General features: G+C 47.7%; 2 protein-coding genes across 10 annotated transcripts in view; one reads left to right on the top strand and one right to left on the bottom strand.

Moving 5' to 3' along the window:
• The window catches only part of CIC (capicua transcriptional repressor), a 51,006-nt gene extending 41,284 nt beyond the window's left edge, over positions 1-9,722 (top strand). For 4 of the 6 annotated variants that reach the window (XM_087971094.1, XM_087971098.1, XM_087971093.1 and 1 more), the window contains exons 16-21: positions 1,184-1,650; positions 3,057-3,325; positions 4,794-4,948; positions 6,290-6,421; positions 6,855-6,986; positions 8,331-9,722. In XM_087971094.1, the coding sequence (XP_087827220.1) occupies positions 1,184-1,650; positions 3,057-3,325; positions 4,794-4,948; positions 6,290-6,421; positions 6,855-6,986; positions 8,331-8,707 (1,532 nt within the window). In that variant the 3' untranslated portion in view covers positions 8,708-9,722. The remainder of the gene's footprint in view (positions 1-1,183; positions 1,651-3,056; positions 3,326-4,793; positions 4,949-6,289; positions 6,422-6,854; positions 6,987-8,330) is intronic. The other 2 variants (XM_087971099.1, XM_087971097.1) reach the window with 1 other exon arrangement.
• A 1,658-nt stretch (positions 9,723-11,380) lies between these two features.
• Positions 11,381-17,779, bottom strand: PAFAH1B3 (platelet activating factor acetylhydrolase 1b catalytic subunit 3). Of its 4 annotated transcripts, none has more exons than XM_087971089.1 (6): positions 17,440-17,779; positions 16,641-16,736; positions 14,905-14,994; positions 14,372-14,488; positions 13,105-13,227; positions 11,381-12,066 (listed from the first exon to the last, which is right to left on the bottom strand). In XM_087971089.1, the coding sequence occupies exons 1-6, from the start codon at positions 17,749-17,751 to the stop codon at positions 11,800-11,802; spliced, it is 1,005 nt and encodes a 334-aa protein (XP_087827215.1). In that variant the 5' UTR covers positions 17,752-17,779; the 3' UTR covers positions 11,381-11,799. The 4 variants fall into 4 exon arrangements, with proteins under 4 accessions (XP_087827215.1, XP_087827217.1, XP_087827216.1 ...); XM_087971091.1 differs by lacking the exon at positions 17,440-17,779 and adding an exon at positions 17,181-17,382; XM_087971090.1 differs by lacking the exon at positions 17,440-17,779 and adding an exon at positions 16,842-17,378.
• Between the last annotated feature and the right edge of the window lie 2,416 nt (positions 17,780-20,195).

Genomic DNA, 20,195 nt, shown 5'->3' with positions numbered 1-20,195 from the left:
GAAATATGTAATAATATAATATAATTGATTGAATTAGATTGAGTAAGAAAATGAATATAATCTAAAGGTGAAATATATTATTGAAAGATAATGTTAATGATACTATAACAATTTATATATATATATATATATATATATATATATATATATATATATATATATATATATATATATATATATATATATATATTCTTGAAAGATAATAATGTTAATGATACTATAACAATTGATAAGTGTGATTTAAATATTGATTAGAATGATTATAAATATAAACAAGTAAGAAATGTATGATAATAGGATTATGAGCACAAGAGATATGTATCCAACCGACACACCGTTGAATGGAAAGATGGTTTTATTTTGTTTGTCTTTGTTACAAAATAAAAAAAAACTTCAAAAAAAAAGAATCTCACCAGGTTGCAGGTTGACTCAGCCTTCCATCCTTCTGAGGTTGGTAAGATGAGGACCCAGATTGTTGGGGGCAGGAGGCTGACCCTGTAAACCACATAGATAGATAGATAGATAGATAGATAGATAGATAGATAGATAGATAGATAGATAGAATGATAGATAAATAGAGAGAGATGATAGAGAGAGAGAGAGAGAGAATGATAGAGTAGATAGATAGATAGATAGATGATAGATAGATAGATGATGATAGATAGATAGATAGATAGATAGATAGATAGATAGATAGATAGATAGATAGATAATTCTTTATTGGCCAAGTGTGATTGGACACACAAGGAATTTGTCTTGGTGCAGATGCTCTCAGTGTACATAAAAGAAAAGATTCAAGAATCATAAGGTACAACACTTAATGATAGTCACAGGGTATAATAAGCAATCAAATCATACAGGAAACAATCGATATAAATCGTAGGGATACAAGCGACAAAGTTACAGTCATACAGTCCCAAGTGGGAGGGGGTGGGCAATAAGGAGTGATGAGAAGAGCGGGCAGTAAAGCACTGTGAAGTGGTGTATAAGTCTTATTGCTATTGCTAACTTAGCAACTGCAGTGATTCACTTAACATCCATGGCAAGAAAGGTCCTAAAATGGGGTGAAACTCACCCTAACAACTGTCTTGCTTAGTGACAGAAACGTTGGGCTCCATTATGGTGTGATAAGTCGAGGTCTGTTATTGCTCACGATCACCTTTTTTCTCTCCTTCCCTCCCAGCTGCACAAGTGATTCCTTCGACGGCCACTCGGCCTCAGCGCCCACCCCTCAAGCCTCCCCAGAAAGTCAAGGCCACCATTGCTAACATCCCCGTTGGTTCTTACGAAGCCGTCTCTTCACCAGGCCCCGTCCGGCCTCCTGCGGGGCAGCACCAGGATTCTGGAGGAGCGCGATACCACCGGGAGACCGAAGCCTTGGAACGGCCCTCACGCGAGGCAGGGCCCCAGGACACCCCCTCTTCCCCTGCCTGCCAGGGGGCCGAAAAGAGCCCCGCCAAAGCTCAGGAGTTGAAGCGAGACTGCTGGGAGCCAATATCGCCCCCGGCATCCCAGCCGCCGCAAGTAACGGAGACCCCGGCCGCAGAAGCCACCTGGAGCCAGCGGGAGACGGCAGCGGGGTCCACTGAAGAGGGTGCTGCCCGTGAGCCTCCACCGCCCTCTCTGTTGGGCAGCAAAGGGACTGAAACGGTAAGAAAGCCCAACAGCACTGCCAGGCATCTTTCACACTCCCCATAAGCCATCTTTGTGACTTCTGGCCACCATAGCCATACTGTCATGCCCTTGTTGGAGTCTGATTCTGATTGAGCAGCTGACAGGAAGTGGGAGTGTGGCTGTGGAAGAAACAGGGGAAGAGCACAGTCCGGCTGGGCATTCAGAGAAAGACCCAGGGCCACCCCCTCTTCATCCTAGGGCACACAGGGAGGAACGGAGAAGGGAGCAACGTGGCTTACGGGAGGGATAAGGGCCCTGATCCCTCTCATTAGTTGCAGCTGGGAGAACAGGATATAAGCAAAGTGTGTTTTATCTTGGTTGAGGCTTATCTGGGGTTTGGTGTCATCCCAACTCTGGTTGCTGCATTATCTTGTGGAAGTCTGCAATTTATTATCCTGGCCTAATAACTTCAGTGTGGTTTGTGTTGGTTTTTTTTATTTCTAATTATCTTTACTTTGGGTTCGGACTGCATTTACTCAGACTTGTAGACTGTTTTTTGGAAGAGTTTGATATTTAGCCGAGGATAATTTGACATTGAGGCCCAAGTTGGAGGCATTAAAGGGAACTTATTCTACTCTTGTGACTTTGTTATTTTTGTGTCACGCCCCGGGTCATAATATATACCCTGCAGCAGGTCTATGAAGCTCGTGGTGCGCTAAGCAGCCTTTTTAAATTTCACGCTGTACTGTATTTTTACAGAGTATAAGACGCTCCGGAGCGTAAGACACACATTAATTTTTGGGGAGGAAAATAAGGGGAAAAATTCTGCCTGTGCCTCCCTCCATCGGTATTCGCCTGGCTAGCGTCCTTAGCATCCTGGCTAGCTAAAGCAGGGGTCCCCAACCACCGGTCCGCGGAACAAGTCCTACCGGGCCGCTGGTTGCTGGCCGCCGCCATCTTTTTTTGATGAAAAAGTGCTTCCGGTGAGCTTTTCCGGGTAGAAAGCTCACCGGAAGCACTTTTTCATCAAAAAAAGATGGCGGCGCCCAGCTGATGCCGGTACCGGGCCGCGGCATAAAAAAGGTTGGGGATCACTGAGCTAAAGTACATCATTGCAGCCTGATTCAGCACAAGCCGCTGATTGGCAGGTGGATCAGCCTCCTGGAACACCCAGCTGTTCCCAGAGGTGAACGTTAACCACCCCTGTCTTACCTTGATGAATGAAGGCGAATATATGCATCCCAGGATAATGTTGCAGGATCCAATCTGGATCCCGGCGACAAGAGCCAGATTGGATCCTATCTTATCCTGGTTCTCAAAACTAATAAAGAGGAACCGCTTCCTGTTTGCGCCTCGGCAACCTGCTGCTGTGTTCCTCCCCGTGGTTGGAATCGTCTCTTCCAAGCTGCTCACTAGCGTCCTGTCCTTGTCTCCTCGTCCAGGCCCCGAAATTCCCCGGCTCCCCTGACTGGAGATCAGCTGGTCCAGAGGCTCGTCCTGAGGCTTCGGCTTCATCTTCAGCTCCCCCTTCCTCCTCTTCGCTGAGCCCGATCCCGTCCAACGCCGGAGAGGGCTCCCAAAGCGGCGCTTCGGCTCCCCCTCCAACAGCAGCCCCTCCAACAGACAGCCTTGAAGCAAAGGAGGCTCCAGGTGGGAAGAAAATGAAGGTCCGGCCTCCCCCCCTGAAGAAAACCTTCGATTCGGTCGACAAGTGAGTGGCGGGAAAGCGAGCGCGGACCAGTGTCTTGTGCCCAGAGACCGAAAGATTCCCACTACGTGGATTGTATTCTTTTTGGAGGGGTGGGGTTGGGTGGGACAACACTTCTTTGTGACTTTATCATGGTGGCGATTTGCAGCTGTAGAAAAGCTGCACCTCTTCCATCTCTTTCTCGTCCGTTTCCGTCTCTCCTCTTTGGCCAGCCACGCCAGGCTTTGTTGGGTTCTCGGAGTACCTTCTGCTGGAATTCCAACGATAGTGAACCTGCGGGAGGAACGGAATGCATGTTAAAAACACTTCCCCGAATCCTCTCTTGGTGGTCAGTAGTTCCCTCATGGGCCTTGGAGCTTTCACAGTGCAAGGCAACAGGATAGTTGCAAGACCTGAACCTGTGAAGAGATTCTTTTTCACAAGGAAACAGGCCCAGATAGGCTCAGAGGAAAGGCAAAGAGATTCTGGGGGATGTATAAAAACTAAGAGAGTTATTCCTACGTGCTATTTTATTATTGATTTTATTTATATGCCACCTTTATTACTTTTATAAATAACTCAAGGTGGCGAACACACAATATTCCTTCCTCCTGTTTTCCCTACAACAACAACAACTCTGTGAAGCTGCCTTAAGAAAGTTCAAAACATCCTTAAAGATCCATCTCATCCTGGGCACCCCCTTTTTTTGAACTATTACCATCTGGCAGACGGTACAGAATAATAAAAACAAGGACAAAGAGGCTGAAAAACAGCTTCTATCCCAGGGCAGCAGCTCTTTTGAATTCTAATGTATAGTACAGTGTTGGTGCGGTGTCAGAGGTTTTCAGTTCAATGTGTGGAGTGTGAAGGATGTGTGTTTGTGTTTATTTTCATGGTCATGATGTGCACTGAAGATGGTGTTTGATTTTGTTGTAGGAGGTGCAATGACAATAAAGTAAACTAAAAAAAAAAAAGTGGGTTGGACTGAGAAACTGAATGGTTCAAAGCCATCCAGCTGGTTTCCATGGCTAAGGCATGACTAGAACTCACAACCTTCTGCTCTCTACCCCGGTGCCTTAACCACTAGACTATTATTGCTTGGGCAACAACCCAGTTACTGGGAAGAGCCAAAGGTCCCTGACATGGGCAGTTTTTAAGCTGGTGCATCTTTCAGCCACACCCACAGGCTTACTTGGAAGCACCTTTTAACACACTGAATCAAACTTCCCACCTCTGTTCGCCTGCCCTATGATGGCTGGGTCCCAGGGCTCTAATTCCTTGCAGAATAGAGGCTGCAGAGACCTGTGTAAGTTGTACTTGAGGCCCCCTGGAATCCCTAGAAAGGCCCTATTCCTAGAGGGGTTCCTGGAGTGATTGGGCAGCACTGCCGTAGGGAGGGATGCCCAGGAGGCTGGATGGGAAGCAACAGGGAGGGCCTGGGGGATCTGCCTTGCCTTGCCTGACTCCTCCCTGCTCTCCTCTTGCGCCCCAGCAGGGTTCTCTCAGAAGTGGATTTTGAGGAGCGCTTTGCCGAGTTGCCCGAGTTCAAGCCGGAAGAGGTCTTGCCTTCACCTACACTGCAGTCCCTTGCCACCTCTCCGCGGGCCATTCTGGGCAGCTACCGCAAGAAGCGCAAGAATTCCACCGGTAAGTGGGAAGGAGAAGCGCGTGAAGGTCGCTGAGTCTCGGGAGAGAAGACAGACGTCTTGAGTCCTGCTGCTGCTGACAAGGTTCTGGGGCCTGGCAACTCTACAACTCAAGGACCCAGAGTAGTTACTGGGAAGTGATTTGCAAGTTGTTGTTGTTGTTTTTAAAATAGTGGCATGATTGATTGAGTTAACCTGAAATAGACGGCTAAGTTTCTTTCTTTCTTTTTTGCTTTTGTGTGACAGTTTCTCTAGTTTTTATTAGTAAAAGACAATCAAATGTTCATACAACGATCCTTTTTTTAACATTCTAAAAAAGAGCAGGAATTTTGTTCACTTATTTGTATCCCGCCTTTATTCTTTTTACAAATAACTCAAGGCAGCGAACATCTCCAACACGCCTTCCTACTCCTATTTTCCCCACTCAGACATGATATTCTTCCGATTAAAATCGGAATTCCGATTTTTGGGAATCGCCCCCCTTCCCCCTTCTTCTCCTCCTTCCCCTCCCTCAGAGGCCCCGAGTCAGGAGTTGCTACCGCTGGCGCGGCTCTGCGTGGCTCCAGTCCCGCGTTGCCTCAGGAAGGGAAAGGCAAAAGGAAGAGCCGCGGCGGCGCTTTGCAACGGCAGCAGCGGCTCCTGGTTTTGCCTTTCCCTTCCGGAGGCAACGCGGACTGGAGCCGGCGAGCTGCGCCAGCGTAGCAACTCCTGACAGCCCCAGCCGGATACCTGAGCGGAGGGCGGGCGGTGCGAGCGGAGGCCGCTGAGCGGCAGGAAAAGGGAGCTGGGCAGCGATTTCTTGGCGCGCGTGGGGGTCTCTTTTGGCCGGCCCGATTTTTTTTTCAGAGGGGAATATCATGCCTGCCACTCTATGAGGTGGGGTTGAGCTGAGAGGGAACGATTGGCCCAAAGTCACCCAGCTAGCTTTCATGCCTAGGATTGGTCTAGAACTCACTTTCCTCCTGGTGGTTGGCACAGAGTCGCCCAGTCATCCTAAGGCAGGACTAAGGACTCAACAGTCTCCTAATTTCCAGGCCAGTATCTCAACCGCTTCATCAAACTGGCTGTCCACCGAAAAGGGCAAGGGCCTTGGGCAGCTTTTGGCACAGCACTTGGGACCTGGGAATACACTGTGGGGGTCTCTCTCGTGCTTCTGGATCATTCTCCTTTCTCTGCTCCCCTCCCTCTTGTAGAGCAATGTGGAACAACAAGCAGCGTCAAAATGGGCTACCGTGACCGTTTAATCTGACAGTCTTTGAATTTCACACAGCGTAGGTCGCTGGAGCGCGAGCGTCTCTTGTGTGAGCATCTCTTCCCCCCTAACCTGGGGTTCCTTTTTCAGACCTGGACTCCTCCACGGAAGACCCCATCTCCCCCAAACGGAAGATGCGGCGTCGTTCCAGCTGCAGCTCGGAGCCCAACACTCCCAAGAGCGCCAAGTGTGAAGGAGACATCTTTACTTTTGACAAAACAGGTAGTTGGAAGCCGGAGGGAATCCCCCCGCCCAAGGGCAAGGAGGGCTGCTCAGTGGAGGAGTTTATTTATTTAAGAAGGTTTATACGGCCACCCAGTAACTGGTCCCTGCAGCTTACAAGGCTAAGAGTCCAGTTTAAGAACAAGAGAACAGCAATAACCCTTCTCCTCCCATCCTCTGGTAGCAACAATCAAATGAACCATTTGCTGGGCTCCGTCCCATTCTGGGGTCCCCAGGCCCATTGGCAGAGCCATGTCTTCAGGGCCTTTGGAAAGAGGGTCCAAGTGGGGGCCAATGTTAATTCCTCGGGGGGGGGGATCCTCCATGGAGAAGGCCCCTCCTCCTTGGTCCTGCTAGATGGACCTCCTTAGGAATTGGCAAGGGTAGGGCTTCTGCCGGCCTCCCTCTTCCAGCAGTGTCCATCTCTCCACAGGCACCGACACGGATGACGTACTTGGGGAACTGGAGTATGAGAAGGTGCCCTACTCTTCACTCCGACGTACCCTGGATCAGAGGCGGGCTTTAGTCATGCAGCTCTTCCAGGACCACGGCTTCTTCCCTTCAGGTAGGAGGGTTTTTTGTTTTTTATTTTTATTTTTTGTGGCATGGAGCGACCAGCTTTAGACTCCGATTCGCTGACTTCCAACTGAATTGCAGTCTTGGGTTTCGGTGGGTTCTGGATTTCCTAGAGTAACTCCCGCGGAGTCTTGGTTGCGCTAAAGAAAACGCTTCTTTTTTTAAATAGTGCAGTAGATGCTTTTGTTGGCTTTTGGACTTTGCTGGGGAGGGCTGTCTTGAAAGCTGCAGGCCAGAGTATGCTCATCTCTGGATTGTTGATTTAGGGGAAAAAAGGGCTTCAAGAAATAACCCTCTAGGGCAGGGGTCCCCAACCACCGGTCCGCGGACCGGTACCGGTCCGTGGAACAAGTCCTACCGGGCCGCTGGCTTGCTGGGCGCCGCCATCTTGTTTTGATGAAAAAGTGCTTCGGTGAGCTTTTCCGGGTAGAAAGCCATTTCTACCCAGAAAAGCTCACTGGAAGCTACGCCGCCATCTTGTTTTGATGAAAAAGTGCTTCGGTGAGCTCACCGAAGCACTTTTTCATCAAAACAAGATGGCGGCGCCCAGCTGATGTCGGTACCGGGCCGCGCCATAAAAAGGTTGGGGATACCGGGCCGCGGCGTAAAAAGGTTGGGGATCACTGCTCTAGGGCAGAGGTTTCCAAACTTGGCAACTTTAAGATTTGTGGACTTCCAACTCCCAGAATTCTCCAGCCAACCTAGCTGGCTGGAGAATTCTGGGAGTTGAAGTCCACAAGTCTTAAAGTTGCCAAGTTTGGGGACCCCTACTTCTAGGGCAATGTTTCCCAAGCTTGGGCCCTTTAAAATGCACGGCAGTGCTGGCTGGAAAATTCTGGGAGCGGAAGGCCAGGGAAAATATTTTCCTGTACGGTAGTTCTAACTTAAAGCCATTCACTTCCTCCCCAGTCCAATTAACAACTGCACTGGGAAAAAAAAGTAGCTTAAAACTCTTTTTCACCTGACCATTGCAGCATCCCCATGATCAAACTTCAGATACTTGAAAACTGGTTGGTATTTATGACAGCTGCATTTCCCCCGGGGTCGTGTGTGATCCCCCTTTTTGTGACAAAGTCAGCGGGGAAGCCAGATTCACTTAACAGCCGGGTTACTAACCTGTAGCGAGAAAGGTCGGAAAATGGGGCCAAAGTCACTTAACTGCCTTGCTCAGCAATGGAAATATTGGGCTCAATTGTGGTCCTAAGTTGAGGACTCGCTATACAGGGAGGAACGGCTCCCTTACCATCGTCTCCCGTCTGTTGTCAATCTTATCTCTGCCTCGCTGAGCTTTTTATTATTATTATTATTTCTCCCCCCACCTCCATTTCTCCAGCCCAAGCCACAGCAGCTTTCCAAGCCCGCTACTCCGACATCTTCCCTACCAAGGTCTGTTTACAACTCAAGATCCGGGAAGTGAGGCAGAAGATCATGCAGGCGGCCACTCCTACGGAGCAAGCCCCCAGCACGCCGGAGCCCGGAGGCACCCCAGGCGTTGTTGTGGGCGGCGGCGGCGGCACCGCAGAGGGACAGCTGGCGGAGTTGAGCCTCCCGCAAGACTCCGCCCAAAGCACAGAGCCCGCCCTCCCAGCAGCCAGCCCTTCCACCGCAGCCGCTGGCTGGGACTGTAGCCAGCAGTCTTCCCCGGGGACGGCCGGTAGCAGCAGCACCGCTACCACCACCACCACCAGCAGCAGCAGCAGCAGCAGATGAAGAGCCACCCCCCACGCCCCCCCCCCCCAAACAGCAAGCAAGAAAAAGCAGCGGTGGGTGGGTAGGGAAGCCCCCGAGCTTTGCCCACCCCGCCCCACCCTTGCCCTGCTCCTCACCGGTGCCCCTCCCCTTGCTAACCTCCCCTGCTCTTTTTTTCTCTGTGACTTTTACGGGCGAAGCTTCCGTCACCTGTAGAGACACTGCTGGGCTCCTTTGCAGGCCTCTCTCGAAGCCGTTCGGACCCTGACCCGGACGGGCCGTGGCCTTCCAACCGGTCCCCCTTCCCGCACCTTCCCTCCTCCTAAAAGGACTCAAGGGGTGGTGTGCTGACCTATCGGCCATTCCAGGACACAGGCCAGGAGACCTCTGGGGTGGGGGGAGGGCTCCCAGAAGGCCCCCAGGCGCACCAACCCACCCACCCACCCAGCCCTGTAAAATGACAGACCTCGTGTCGATTTCCTCCCTGCAACCCCAACCCTCCCTCAAACACACACCATCTCCTTCCAATAATGTTATAAGTATTTGGAAACCCCACCTACTTGTTGCTTCTGTGTCATCGGGGTGGGGGGGGGGGAGGGAAGGGGGGAGGGGGAAGGGAGCCTTTTTTCCCCCCCATCCATCCTTTGCAGTGGGAAGAGGGGAGGTTGCTTGGCCTCCCGGACAGGTGATCGCTTTGGTCATTCGGCAAGCTTGGGTCACTGGAGAAGCCAGAAGGAAGAAAGGAGAGGACAAATGGATCCAGGGCAAGGCTGGGCTCCGTGGAGTTTTTCCCGCCAAGGGGGCCTCCTTGCAAAGAGAGGAAAGGAGGAGGAGAGACTTCTGTGTGTGTGTGGCGCAGCCTAAATCTGGACGGGAGTTGAGAGGGGTCTTGGGAGAGAGGGAGCTGGCCTGGCGGGCTCCCCTCCCAAGGACGAGTGCCCTGGTGGCCACAGCCACATGTTGACCATGTGTAGTAACCCCTTCTGTATTGGGGTGGCCCCACCTCACATACTATTAAAGCTCTTTAACAATCTGGTCTGGTGGTAGAATTGTGGTTCCTGGCGAGAATCCGGCCCTGCGTTCTGCAAGCATTTTGCAGTGACCGCTTTAGGGGTGTGGTGTAGAGGTGGTGAATTCGGCAGGTTCTGATCAGTTCTGGAGGACCCGAGGCAGAAATTTGGAGTAGTTTGGAGAACCAGCAAATCCCGCCTCTGACTTGCTCTGATCTATTCTCTGCCTCCACAAGTCCCAGCTGATCGGCTGGGTCTCCTCTGGTTGCCCAGCACAGGAGAACGGAGCTGGAAAGCAGGTTAGTGGGGGTGGGGAGGGAATGGGGATTTTACCTTCCCTCCCACCCCTACCAAGTCAAGCCAGGCCCACAGAACTGGCAGTAAAAAAAAATTAATCCCATGTGGGGCATAGTTCCTGCTGCCATTTTGGCTGGCTCCGTTTTTCTCATCCTTGCAGGTGCCAAGGTATGCTTGAAACGTTTTGGTTAAGGTTTTGTTGGAAGGAAGGTAAAGGTAGAGACATACCTTGGGGCAGATTTTAAGCTTGGGGGGCTCTGGTGTCTCGCTCCCCTTGTGGATTTGCTACGGCTGCGAGAACAGTCTTGTCTTTTGGGCTTTGGAAGAAAATGTTCCTACAGCACCACAGTGCAGATCTCTGGAATTGTGTCTACAGGTAATCCTCAAACTTAACCATTCATTTAGTGACCAAAGTTACAAGGGCACGGAAAAGTGACGACCATTTTTCACACTTTCAGCTGCTTGCAAGCATCCCCATGATCATGTCAAAATTCTGACGGCTTGGCAACCGGTTCCTATTTATGACCGTTGCAATGTCCTGGGGTTGTGCGATCCAACTTTTGGGATCTGACAAGCAAAGTCGATGGGGAAGCCACATTCACTTAAAGGCCGTTTTGACTTAACTCGACAACTGCAGTGGTTCAGGTAACTGTGGCCGGAAAGGTCGTAAGATGGGGCAGAACTCGCTTAACAAATGTCTCGCTTGATAACATGTTGGGCTCAATTGTCTCAAGTGTGGTCGTAAGCTGAGGACTACCTGCATTCCCACAAAGTTCAGTTGAGGAGAGGGCAGATGTTACAAGGTCCTGCAGCACAGCTGTAAGCTTTGCATTGTCCTATCTCCAACCTTAGGAACTTTAAGCCTGGTGGACTTCAACTCCCAGAATTCCCCAGCCAGCTTTGCTGGCTGGGGAATTCTGGGAGTTGATGTCCACCAGGCTTAAAGTTGCCAAGGTTGGAGACCCCTGCTATAAAAGAAGAGTTCAAATTTGGCAAGTTTAAGACTTGTGGAGTTCAACTCCCAGAATTCCTGAGCTAACATGACCAAAGGAGGAATTCTGGGAGTTGAAGTCCACAAGTCTTAAAGCTGTCAACTTGGAAGACCCCCTTGCTATAAAAAAGCTGGCAAAAAAAAAAGAAAAGAAAAAACCATAAGCAGCCTTGCTTTTTCAGCTTCAAGAAGATAAAATGTACGGAATTCAGGAAGACTTGCGGAGAGCAGGAATAGATTTCTCCACAATGTAAAGACTGCATATGCAAATGGTTTCTAATTGCTTCTGGGAAAACATTTTTTTCCTTTTAAGCCAGGTGACTAGCAACTCCCCCCATTCGGGCATTCATTACCTGTCTGGAACTTAAGTTAATAGGTAAAGAAACAAACGTCTGTCCAGAAACTTCCAAGTTATTTTTATTACATAAAAACAGCAGGTTCCCATTCACTTTGTCTTGTGCCAGTTTTTTTTCTTGGCATCTGCAGGGCACGATGCCAATAGAAAACAACCCACACAGAGGCTTAGGGAGTTAGTATAAGGAGTACCCAGTTTCAAATGCCAGGGAGAAGTTGGGTGGGAAACTTGGCACTCTGGAGCAGTATTCTTCAACCTTGGCAAGTTTTAAGACAGGTGGACTTCAACTCCCAGAATTCCCCAGCCAGCACAGCTGACCGGGGAATTCTGGGAATTGAAGTCCACTTACAGTTGTCATGGTTGAGAACAGCCAATCTGGAGTCAACAGCAATCTAAGTTTCTAAGCCTCCGGCAGTCACTCAAACCAACGGCGAGCATCTCGGGTGTGTGATGGCTTCCATCAAGGTGTTTGAGCATGGCATTCTCCCAGCAGGCAGAGCAGCAAGCGGTGCAGTCCAGGGCAGACTCTGGCATACCCGTTGCGGGTCAGGTGCAGGTAGTCATACATGTCATGGTGGCTTATAGTCCCGTCTGAATGCACAAAGCCTGGGTCGACATTGAGGAAGGAGGAATTGGGGAGCAGTGGCACCTTACTCTCCAGCAGTTCGTTCACTCTCCTGTTCTTCTCTCGTAACGGGTTGGGGGTTTTGCCCCTTGGCAGCAAACCCTGGGCAGGATACAGAAAAGACCGCAATCTTAAGTCCCAAAGGGGTTTGTTTCTAAGTTGATGCAGATGTGTGAACGAGCCATCAGCTGGACTCAATGACCTGGGACGCCAGTCTTTGTTTAGTACACATAAAGTTAAAGGTTCCCCTCGCACATACGTGCCAGCCGTTTCTGGCTCTTGGGGTCGGTGCTCATCTCCGTTACAAAGCCGAAGAGCCAGCACTGTCCAAAGACGTCTCCGTGGTCATGTGGCCGGCATGACTACACGCCTTTGAAGGCGCACGGAACGCTGTTGCCTTCCCACCAAAGTGGGTCCCTATTTTTCTACTTGCATTTTTACATGCTTTCGAACTGCTAGGTTGGCAGAAGCTGGGACAAGGAATGGGAACTCACTCTGTTACGCGGCGCTAGGGATTTGAGCCGCCAAAATGCCGACCTTTCTGATCGACAAGCTCAGCGTCTTGGCCGCTGAGCTACCGCATCCCCCTTTAGTACACATAGTCTTCACTTAATGACTGTTAGAAGTTCCGACACATCTCCCCAGGACTACTTTAAAAAACTGATTTTGCAGTTCTGATGAACACACACATAGCGTCATGTGATCAAAATTTGGGCACTTTGGTAACTGGCTTCCATTTGCAGCACCCGTGGTCATGTGACTGCAATTTTTGGCAAATTTTTTTGCCAGTTTCTAGCATTTAATTCCAGTTTCCATCAAAAAATATTTGCACTCATGGAAGAAAATAGCTTAATTTAACGACTGTGGTGTTTGTTTTATGACCACTGCAAAAGTCATAAACTCTGGCATGGTGACCCACTTAATGGCGGCCATGGCTTCAAACCAGAATACCAGGCTCAATTACAGCCATAAGTTTCATAAATATGAAGATAGCCATCTATTGCAAGCCATACCATTCTAGTTTCTTTGGCCAATATGATTCTGGCTTAATGTTATGGGGCACCAGGGGAACCAACCCGGTCGAGAGGATGGCATTTTTTAAAGGCATTTTTATCAAATGGAGTCGGGCTTGGAACTCACCAATACAACCACACGAGCTTGGGGTTGTTGCTGATTGATGACACGCACAATGGATTCTATACCAGCAGCCACCTGTTCCGCAGTGTGTCCGTGGTTATTGGTGCCTACCCAGAGTACCACAATCTAGAACCAATGGAAGGTGGAAAACAATAATTGATTCTTTTGTTTGCTTGGGTGAAAGGAAGTAATTAATGACATTGGTGCTTACGCACAGCTACCCATCTAACACCATGTCAGGAAATCTGGCTATTGGAACACAACACCCTCTTGTGTGCAGGTAAAAACCTAATGCTATAAAAGTGGACGTTCTGGATCTTTAGATGGACAAACTACGGAGTCTGAAAAGTAAAGAAAAACTTCTGTTGCAGCCTCAGCAACCCTAGGTTAAATGCTGACCTGGGTTTTTGTATACTTTGAGGAATCTGTCCACAACCAATAGAGCAGTGTTTCGCAACCTTGGCAACTTTTAAGATGTATGGACTTCAACTCCCAGAATTCCACAGCCAGCCATAGAGAAGCACTGCCGTAGAGGTACTGTGTAGCATTTTACAACTAAACGTTTTTAAGAAATACATTTCAAGTCTTTAAATGTGCAATGAATACCAGATAATCTCAGGCTGGTTTTTCTCCCTAATTATTAACCAGAAAAAGAATTAAAAGGAGGATGGGGATGGATGGGAGAAACTTAAGTGGGTATATCTTTCAGACTGCATACACTCACAAGTTCCTTAGCTTGCCCTCCTCTTTAATTTCCATTTAATTCCCATTCCCCCATATATATATGAGAGCCAGTTTGGTCTAGTCTAGTGGTTAAGGCACCAGGCTAGAAAATGGAAGCTGGCCGGGTGATTTGGGGTCAATCACCAGGAGATGGTGAGTTCTAGTTCCGCTTACACCATGAAAGCTGGCTGGGTGATTTGGGGTCAATCACCAGGAGATGGTGAGTTCTAGTTCCGCTTACACCATGAAAGCTGGCTGGGTGATTTGGGGTCAATCACCAGGAGATGGTGAGTTCTAGTTTCATCTTAGACATGAAAGCCCACAGGGGGACTTTGGGCCAATCACTCTCAGCCCAACCCACCTTGCAGGATTGTTGTTGGGAAAACAGGAAGAGGAAGGTGTGTTGCATAGGTTCACCACCTTGAGTAAAAATAATAAAGGCGGGATATAATAAATAGAGAGAGAGCAAGCCTGAGTAACGTTTTTCAGAACTCTAGGGAGATGATCCTGGGCTTGAGGCCTACTTCATGAGCCGCCATCTTGTTACCTTTGGACGGATGTGTTGCAGTTCTCCATTCTGCAGGCGCCACAGCACGTGCTGCGTGGCATCGCCCCCGATGCCAAAGTTGAGGGCATGCAGCGGGGAGAAAAGCTCCCTCCAAATCTGGAGAAGAGGAAGAAAGGCGAATGAGCAGATGATAAAACCAACGGGTCCATTTGATGATTTTTTCCAGAGTGTAGAGTTGTAATTGCAGGAATGTTCCAATCTCGGATGGCAAACCTCAGATAAAGAATGTTTCCAAGCAAATACAACTCAGGTAAACAAAGTCACTAATCTAAAGGAGGATTAGAGAGAGGAAGTAAACATATGTTAGACTTTAACTAGAGATAATTAATTGTATTAATTACTGTGCTAAACAGTAACGAAAGTTAAGCAGTAACCAAAGTTAACCAGTGATGGAGGATAACTAAAAATGTGTATAAATGCAAGACTAGACTCCAATAAAGATCATCATGATTCAGTTGTTCATGATCAAACAACTCGACTACCTCGTCATTACAACACCAGAGCCTCTTTACCTCAAACTGGTGCAGCAGCTGCACCAGGGAGTCCCCAATAAAGACGACTTCAGGTTCCTTGTCTTTGCTGTCGGCAATGAAACGGTGGTGCTGCAGAAAGCGAGAAAATTGGAGAGTTTTTTTAGTGGAATGACTTGAGAAGGTACATTTCTGGAAGGAGAGGGGAACAGCAGAGGAACAGCCCAGGAATTGGGATCCAAAGCAAAGTTCAGTGGATTGTTAACTCCAAGATTTTGACACATATATTGATATATTCCCATTTGGCTGGAAATTAGTGAATTGGACTATAGCCGAGTCAACTCAAAACTGCCACCAATATTTTGGCTCTTTCTTTTAAGTCAGGAGTCTCCAATCCTGGCAACCTTCAGACTTGCAGACTTCAACTCCCAGAATTCCCCAGCCAGCATGGGAGAGTAAACCCCGAGTGAAACAATCAGTGGAATGACTTCCCTCTCAGAAGGGTGATCCATCATTGGAGGTTTTTATGAAGAAATTGGATGGCATTTGTCTGAAATGGTATAGGGTTCCCTGCTTGAGGAGGGGGTTGGATTAGAAGACCTCCAAAGAATACAATAGAATAGAATTAGAATAGAATAGAAAATAGAATAGAATTGAATTGGAAGGGACCTTGGAGGTCTTCTAGTCCAACCCCCTGCTTAGGCAGGAAACCCGACACTAGTGGTCACCAACTGGTGGTCCAGGGACTATTGGTGGGCCATGAGAAAATTTTGATGGTCCGCAGAGAAATGTTCCGCCCAAAGCAATTAATCCACAGGAACACAAAGCTGGCCCCCACCCTTCGGCCAAGCGCAAACCTTACCTTGAGTAGAGCCACGCGAGCTGGAACTGGAAGGTAAGACCAACGGTGGGGGAGGGAAATCTGCCCCGGGGTGACTTGCTGACAGTGGGAAAGTCGGTCCCATATTCCAGAGCTGCAGTAGTCACAGGACTGGCCCTCCATCATCCTGGAGCAGCTCCTTCAGCCCATGGCAGGCCAGTGCACCTGGGTGGAGCAGCAGCTGCTCCGGGACGACCAAAGGGCCAGTCCAACAGCTCTGGAATGTGGGACCGTCTTTCCCACCAACGTCAGCAAGCCACCATCAGTCAAAATTCATATTAGTGCTCCGCGGGATTTAAAATTATGAGTTTGGTGGTCCCCGAGCTCCAAAAGGTTGGCGACCCCTACCCTACACCACTTCAGATAAACAGTTACCCAATCTCTTCTTTAACATTTCTAGTGTTGGAGCATTTACAACTTCTGGAGGAAAGCAGTTCCACTGGTTAATTGTTCTGACTGTCAGGAAATTTCTCCTTAGCTCTAAGTTGCTTCTCTCCTTGATGAGTTTCCATCCGTTGCTTCTTGTCCTGCTCTCAGGTGCTTTGGAGATTAGCTTGACTCCCTCTTCTCTGGGGCAGCCCCTGAGATATTGGAAGACTGCTATCATGTCTCCCCTAGTCTTTCTTTTCATCAGACTAGACATACCCAGTTCCTGCAACCGTTCTTCATTTGTTTTAGTCTCCAGCCCCCTAATAATCTTTGTTGCTCTTCTCTGCACTCTTTCTAGAGTCTCAACATCTTTTTACATCGTGTCTAAGGTCCCTCCCAATTCTGTTATTTAACAAGAATATAAGGGGATCGGAGTGGCAGTGCAGTTTCAGAGACCGGGTGCATGTGTGTGTGTGTGTGTGTGTGTCTCCCCTCCATCCCAAGACCCTCTTTTCAGCAGGCAGCTCACCAACGACATCCATCGCCCATCCCCTTGGACGTCGATGACCGGGGTTGGAGTGCTGGCGGGGTTCTTGTCACCATCACTCATGGTCCCTTGCAGATCCTAAGGAGACAAAGCAGAGAATAAGGGACTCGATTCCTGCCCACCCCACAGCACATCCCACAATAGACCCCGATTGCTCCTCATCCAAAGAATAGCTGGACCTGCCTGCAGCCCAGGAACGTCGTCCAGGAACAATACAGATAGGCGGTGCCAGTCACTGTTCTCCCCCTCGCCAGTGGTTTCGTCCATTCATTCCCCCCCTCCACCTTACAAAGCTTGGGCGGTACCATTCCTCAAAAAAAGGGGAAACGTAAACCTATTCTGTTGCAATCCCTGTAGGGCTGTCCTTTTTTGTGTGTTTGTTTTCCCCGGCGCGAATAGCGCTAGAGAGGTAACTGTCAGCCATTCCTATTTCCACCCCGGCAAAAGACGAAATTTCTCTGCAGTGTTTTTGATACTACAAGCCTTGCACCCATCATTTGCACCAATGCCATCAATCCGTACAGTAGTGGATCAATGCATCCATGCATAGAAAAGGGTGGAGGGAGACGAGGAGGATGACCCCCCCCCCCCATCACATAGAGTTCTTGATATGTGTCCGAGGTTCAGTTCTCCTTTTGAAAGCCTTCTAACGGATTAGTAATCCTGGCCTTTTCGGAAAGGAAATAAAAGTGGCCTTCATCCATTTCCTCCTCCCTGCAAACTCTGCCTGCTGCAAATAGCCGGCACCATTCGGAAAAAAAAGGGGGGGGGAACTACTTACGGTGTAGATCGGGGAAAAATAATAATAATCCACTCGCTCCCCGGTGAAACTGCTCGGCTCGCCCGGTTTCAGCTCCGCTTTGGAAGCGGTTTCCTGCCTGCCACCTGGACGGAACCACCTGGGCTGGCAAACTGGGGGGAAGAGAAGGAGGAGGAGGAGGAGGAGGAGGCTCGTTTTGTTTCTCTCAAACCCTCCTGGTTGAAGCAAATGGTATCGCCTACTCTGGTCCCATTCCTCTTTCGCCTCTTGGCTCCGTCGACGTGGCTGTTTGAGAGCCTCCCTGGTGGAACTGCGGCCTGGGATGGGAATCATGCGCTCTGCAGTCCTTTCTAGCCATCTGGGCATTTAAGTTAGAGCAGAGGTCTCCAAACTTGGCAACTTTAAGACTTGTGGACTTCAACTCCCAGAATTCCTGAGCTAACATGACTGGAGGAGGAATTCTGGGAGTTGAAGTCCATAAGTCTTAAAGCTGTCAAGTTTGGGGGGGGAGGCGAATTAGATTCCGTCAGATTTACGGTCGAGTCGGCTGACATCTATCTACTTGCTTCCCCCAACCTGGTGCCTTCCCATTTGTTATTAAACTACATGTCCCGGCATCCTCGTAATCTCAGGGTTCACAGGAGTTTCTGTGTGCCTAATAAAGTAGACAAGAGCTGATAGCTGGATACGGTTTGTTTTCCTGCTTAATAAGACGTATTATTATTATTATTTAAAAAAAAATTATTGGTTTTTAAAACAAACATAAACAAACAAAACAAAAAAACATCAGGCCATCTTCCATATATGTGCATACAGTGTGCCGGTTGGTTTACAAATTGTTTTGTGCTTCCATTTTGTAGTCTTCAGTTACAATTGCATTGTATATGATCTCATATTTTCAATCCAATATTAAATACATTGGTATCATTATTAATCAATCATTTGACTGTACTTTTATTCATTCATGCTTTGGAAAATAATCATATTTTACTTAATTTAGTTTGTGACAATTCATATTATCATCCCAAATCTATCCTAAAATCATTTTGTAGATACAATAAGAAAAAAACACATCTTTATATATTTAGTATTTAAGACTTATTATTGATAAGACTTGATAAGACTCTTATTATTTGATTGCTTATTGTAGCCTATGATTATTATTAAATGTTTACCTTTTGATTCTGGACTCTTGATTAATGTATCTTTTCTTTTATGTATACTGAGAGCATTTGCGCCAAAGACAAATTCCTTGAGTGTCCAATCACACTTGGCCAATAAAGAATTCTATTCTATCTGTGAATGTGTGTGTGTGTAGGTAGGTACCTAGATGGATGGATAGGTAGGTATGTAGGTGGATAGATGATGGACAGATATAGATTAGTTAGGTAGGTAGAATACATAGTTTCCTAGTATGATTTGATTGCTTATTGTACCCTATGACTATTATTAAGTTTTGTACCTGATGATTCTTTACTCTTGACGAATATATCTTTTTTTTATGTATACTGAGAGCATATACATCGGACAAGTTCCTTGTGTGTCCAATCACACTTGGCCAATAAAGAATTCTATTCTATTCTGTGATTAATGGGTATGCGTGTGTATGGGTATGGGTACATACAGGTAGTCCTTAGCTTACGACTACGATTGAGCTGAAAATATATGTTGCTAAATGCAACATTTGTTAGTTTGGTCCCCTTTTACAACTTTTCTTGCCAGTTATTACATGAATCTGGTTTACCCTTTGACTTTGGTTGACAGAATGTCGCAACAGGGGATCGCATGACCCCAGGACACTGCAACCATCATAAACGCAGATCAGTTGCCAACTGTCTGGATTTTGATCACGTGACCATGGAGAGGCTGCAACAGTTGTAAAGTGTCAAAAACGGCCATAACTCACTTTTTTTCCCATGCCGTTGTAGCTTTGAACAGTCGCTAAATGAACTGGTTGCAAGTCGAGGACTGCCTGTATTTCTTTCGAGAGGGGGTATCAGAAGTCGTTTTTAATGTGTGCCGGTGTGTTCACAGAAGAAAGTGTCCATAAAGGTTATCTTATAATGGGCATTTGAGACTTTACATCTCCGCATTCTCTTTCAAATCGTTTAATGGAGTCGGTTTTGCCTTGTTCCATAGACAGGGGTGCCATCTGTTGTAGTTAAATAGGAACTAATGCGGTACGTAATCGCTGCAGTCTCTCCATCAGCCACATGAGGGTCCCAGTTTTCTATAAATCTTCAGGCAAAAGGGACGATTCCTAGCTCAGCACTAAAAGGCAATTTGGGGGGGAATAACAGTTCACTTAAATTGGGATCACAGCCCTATGAGAAGGTGACATTTGCTAGCTAAGGGGGGAAATCTATCACAGGTTAGCTGCACAGTATGTTGCGGAAGCAGACGTGGTGTGGCAAACCTGATTATGGAAATCAAACCAGAAATTCATAGAAAGGTTAAATGAGTTCATGCGCAGGAGAGGGTTATACATGGTTGAATGTAAAATGGTTTTATAAGAGTGCCATGTATTATTTAAATAATACGTTCGTAGCTATCATTCATATCCTCAAAGGTATTTGTAGGTATTTATTAAAGCAATATGCTTAATTTTCAGTTCCTGGAATTCTGAAGTTTACGCATAAACCTAACAAAATATTTGGAGTGCACAATGTAAGGATATTGCGTTTAAAATCGAAATAGCCCCGATTAAAGAATTCTTTGTAAAACATGACAGAATTCTAAACACCTTTGAAAACTACAACCTTTTGATAAAAGACAAT

Source organism: Notechis scutatus, chromosome 8 (genome assembly GCF_049901735.1).
Source record: "Notechis scutatus isolate UNSWTSFEM ecotype Mainland chromosome 8, rNotScu1.2, whole genome shotgun sequence".
In the NCBI taxonomy this organism is placed as follows: Eukaryota; Metazoa; Chordata; class Lepidosauria; order Squamata; family Elapidae; genus Notechis; species Notechis scutatus.
This window is presented reverse-complemented; position numbering and strand designations above follow the sequence as displayed.

Bases quoted from the DNA above. Each gene is read 5' to 3' on its own strand.
- PAFAH1B3 (XM_087971089.1), bottom strand. From the start codon at position 17,751: ATGATTCCCATCCCAGGCCGCAGTTCCACCAGGGAGGCTCTCAAACAG. The intron at 14,995-16,640 runs GTGAGCTGCCTG...CGCTTTCTGCAG, and splicing joins ATGGGCGATGGATGTCGTTG to CACCACCGTTTCATTGCCGA. The intron at 12,067-13,104 runs GTGAGTTCCAAG...TATCCTGCCCAG, and splicing joins AAGCTCGTGTGGTTGTATTG to GGTTTGCTGCCAAGGGGCAA.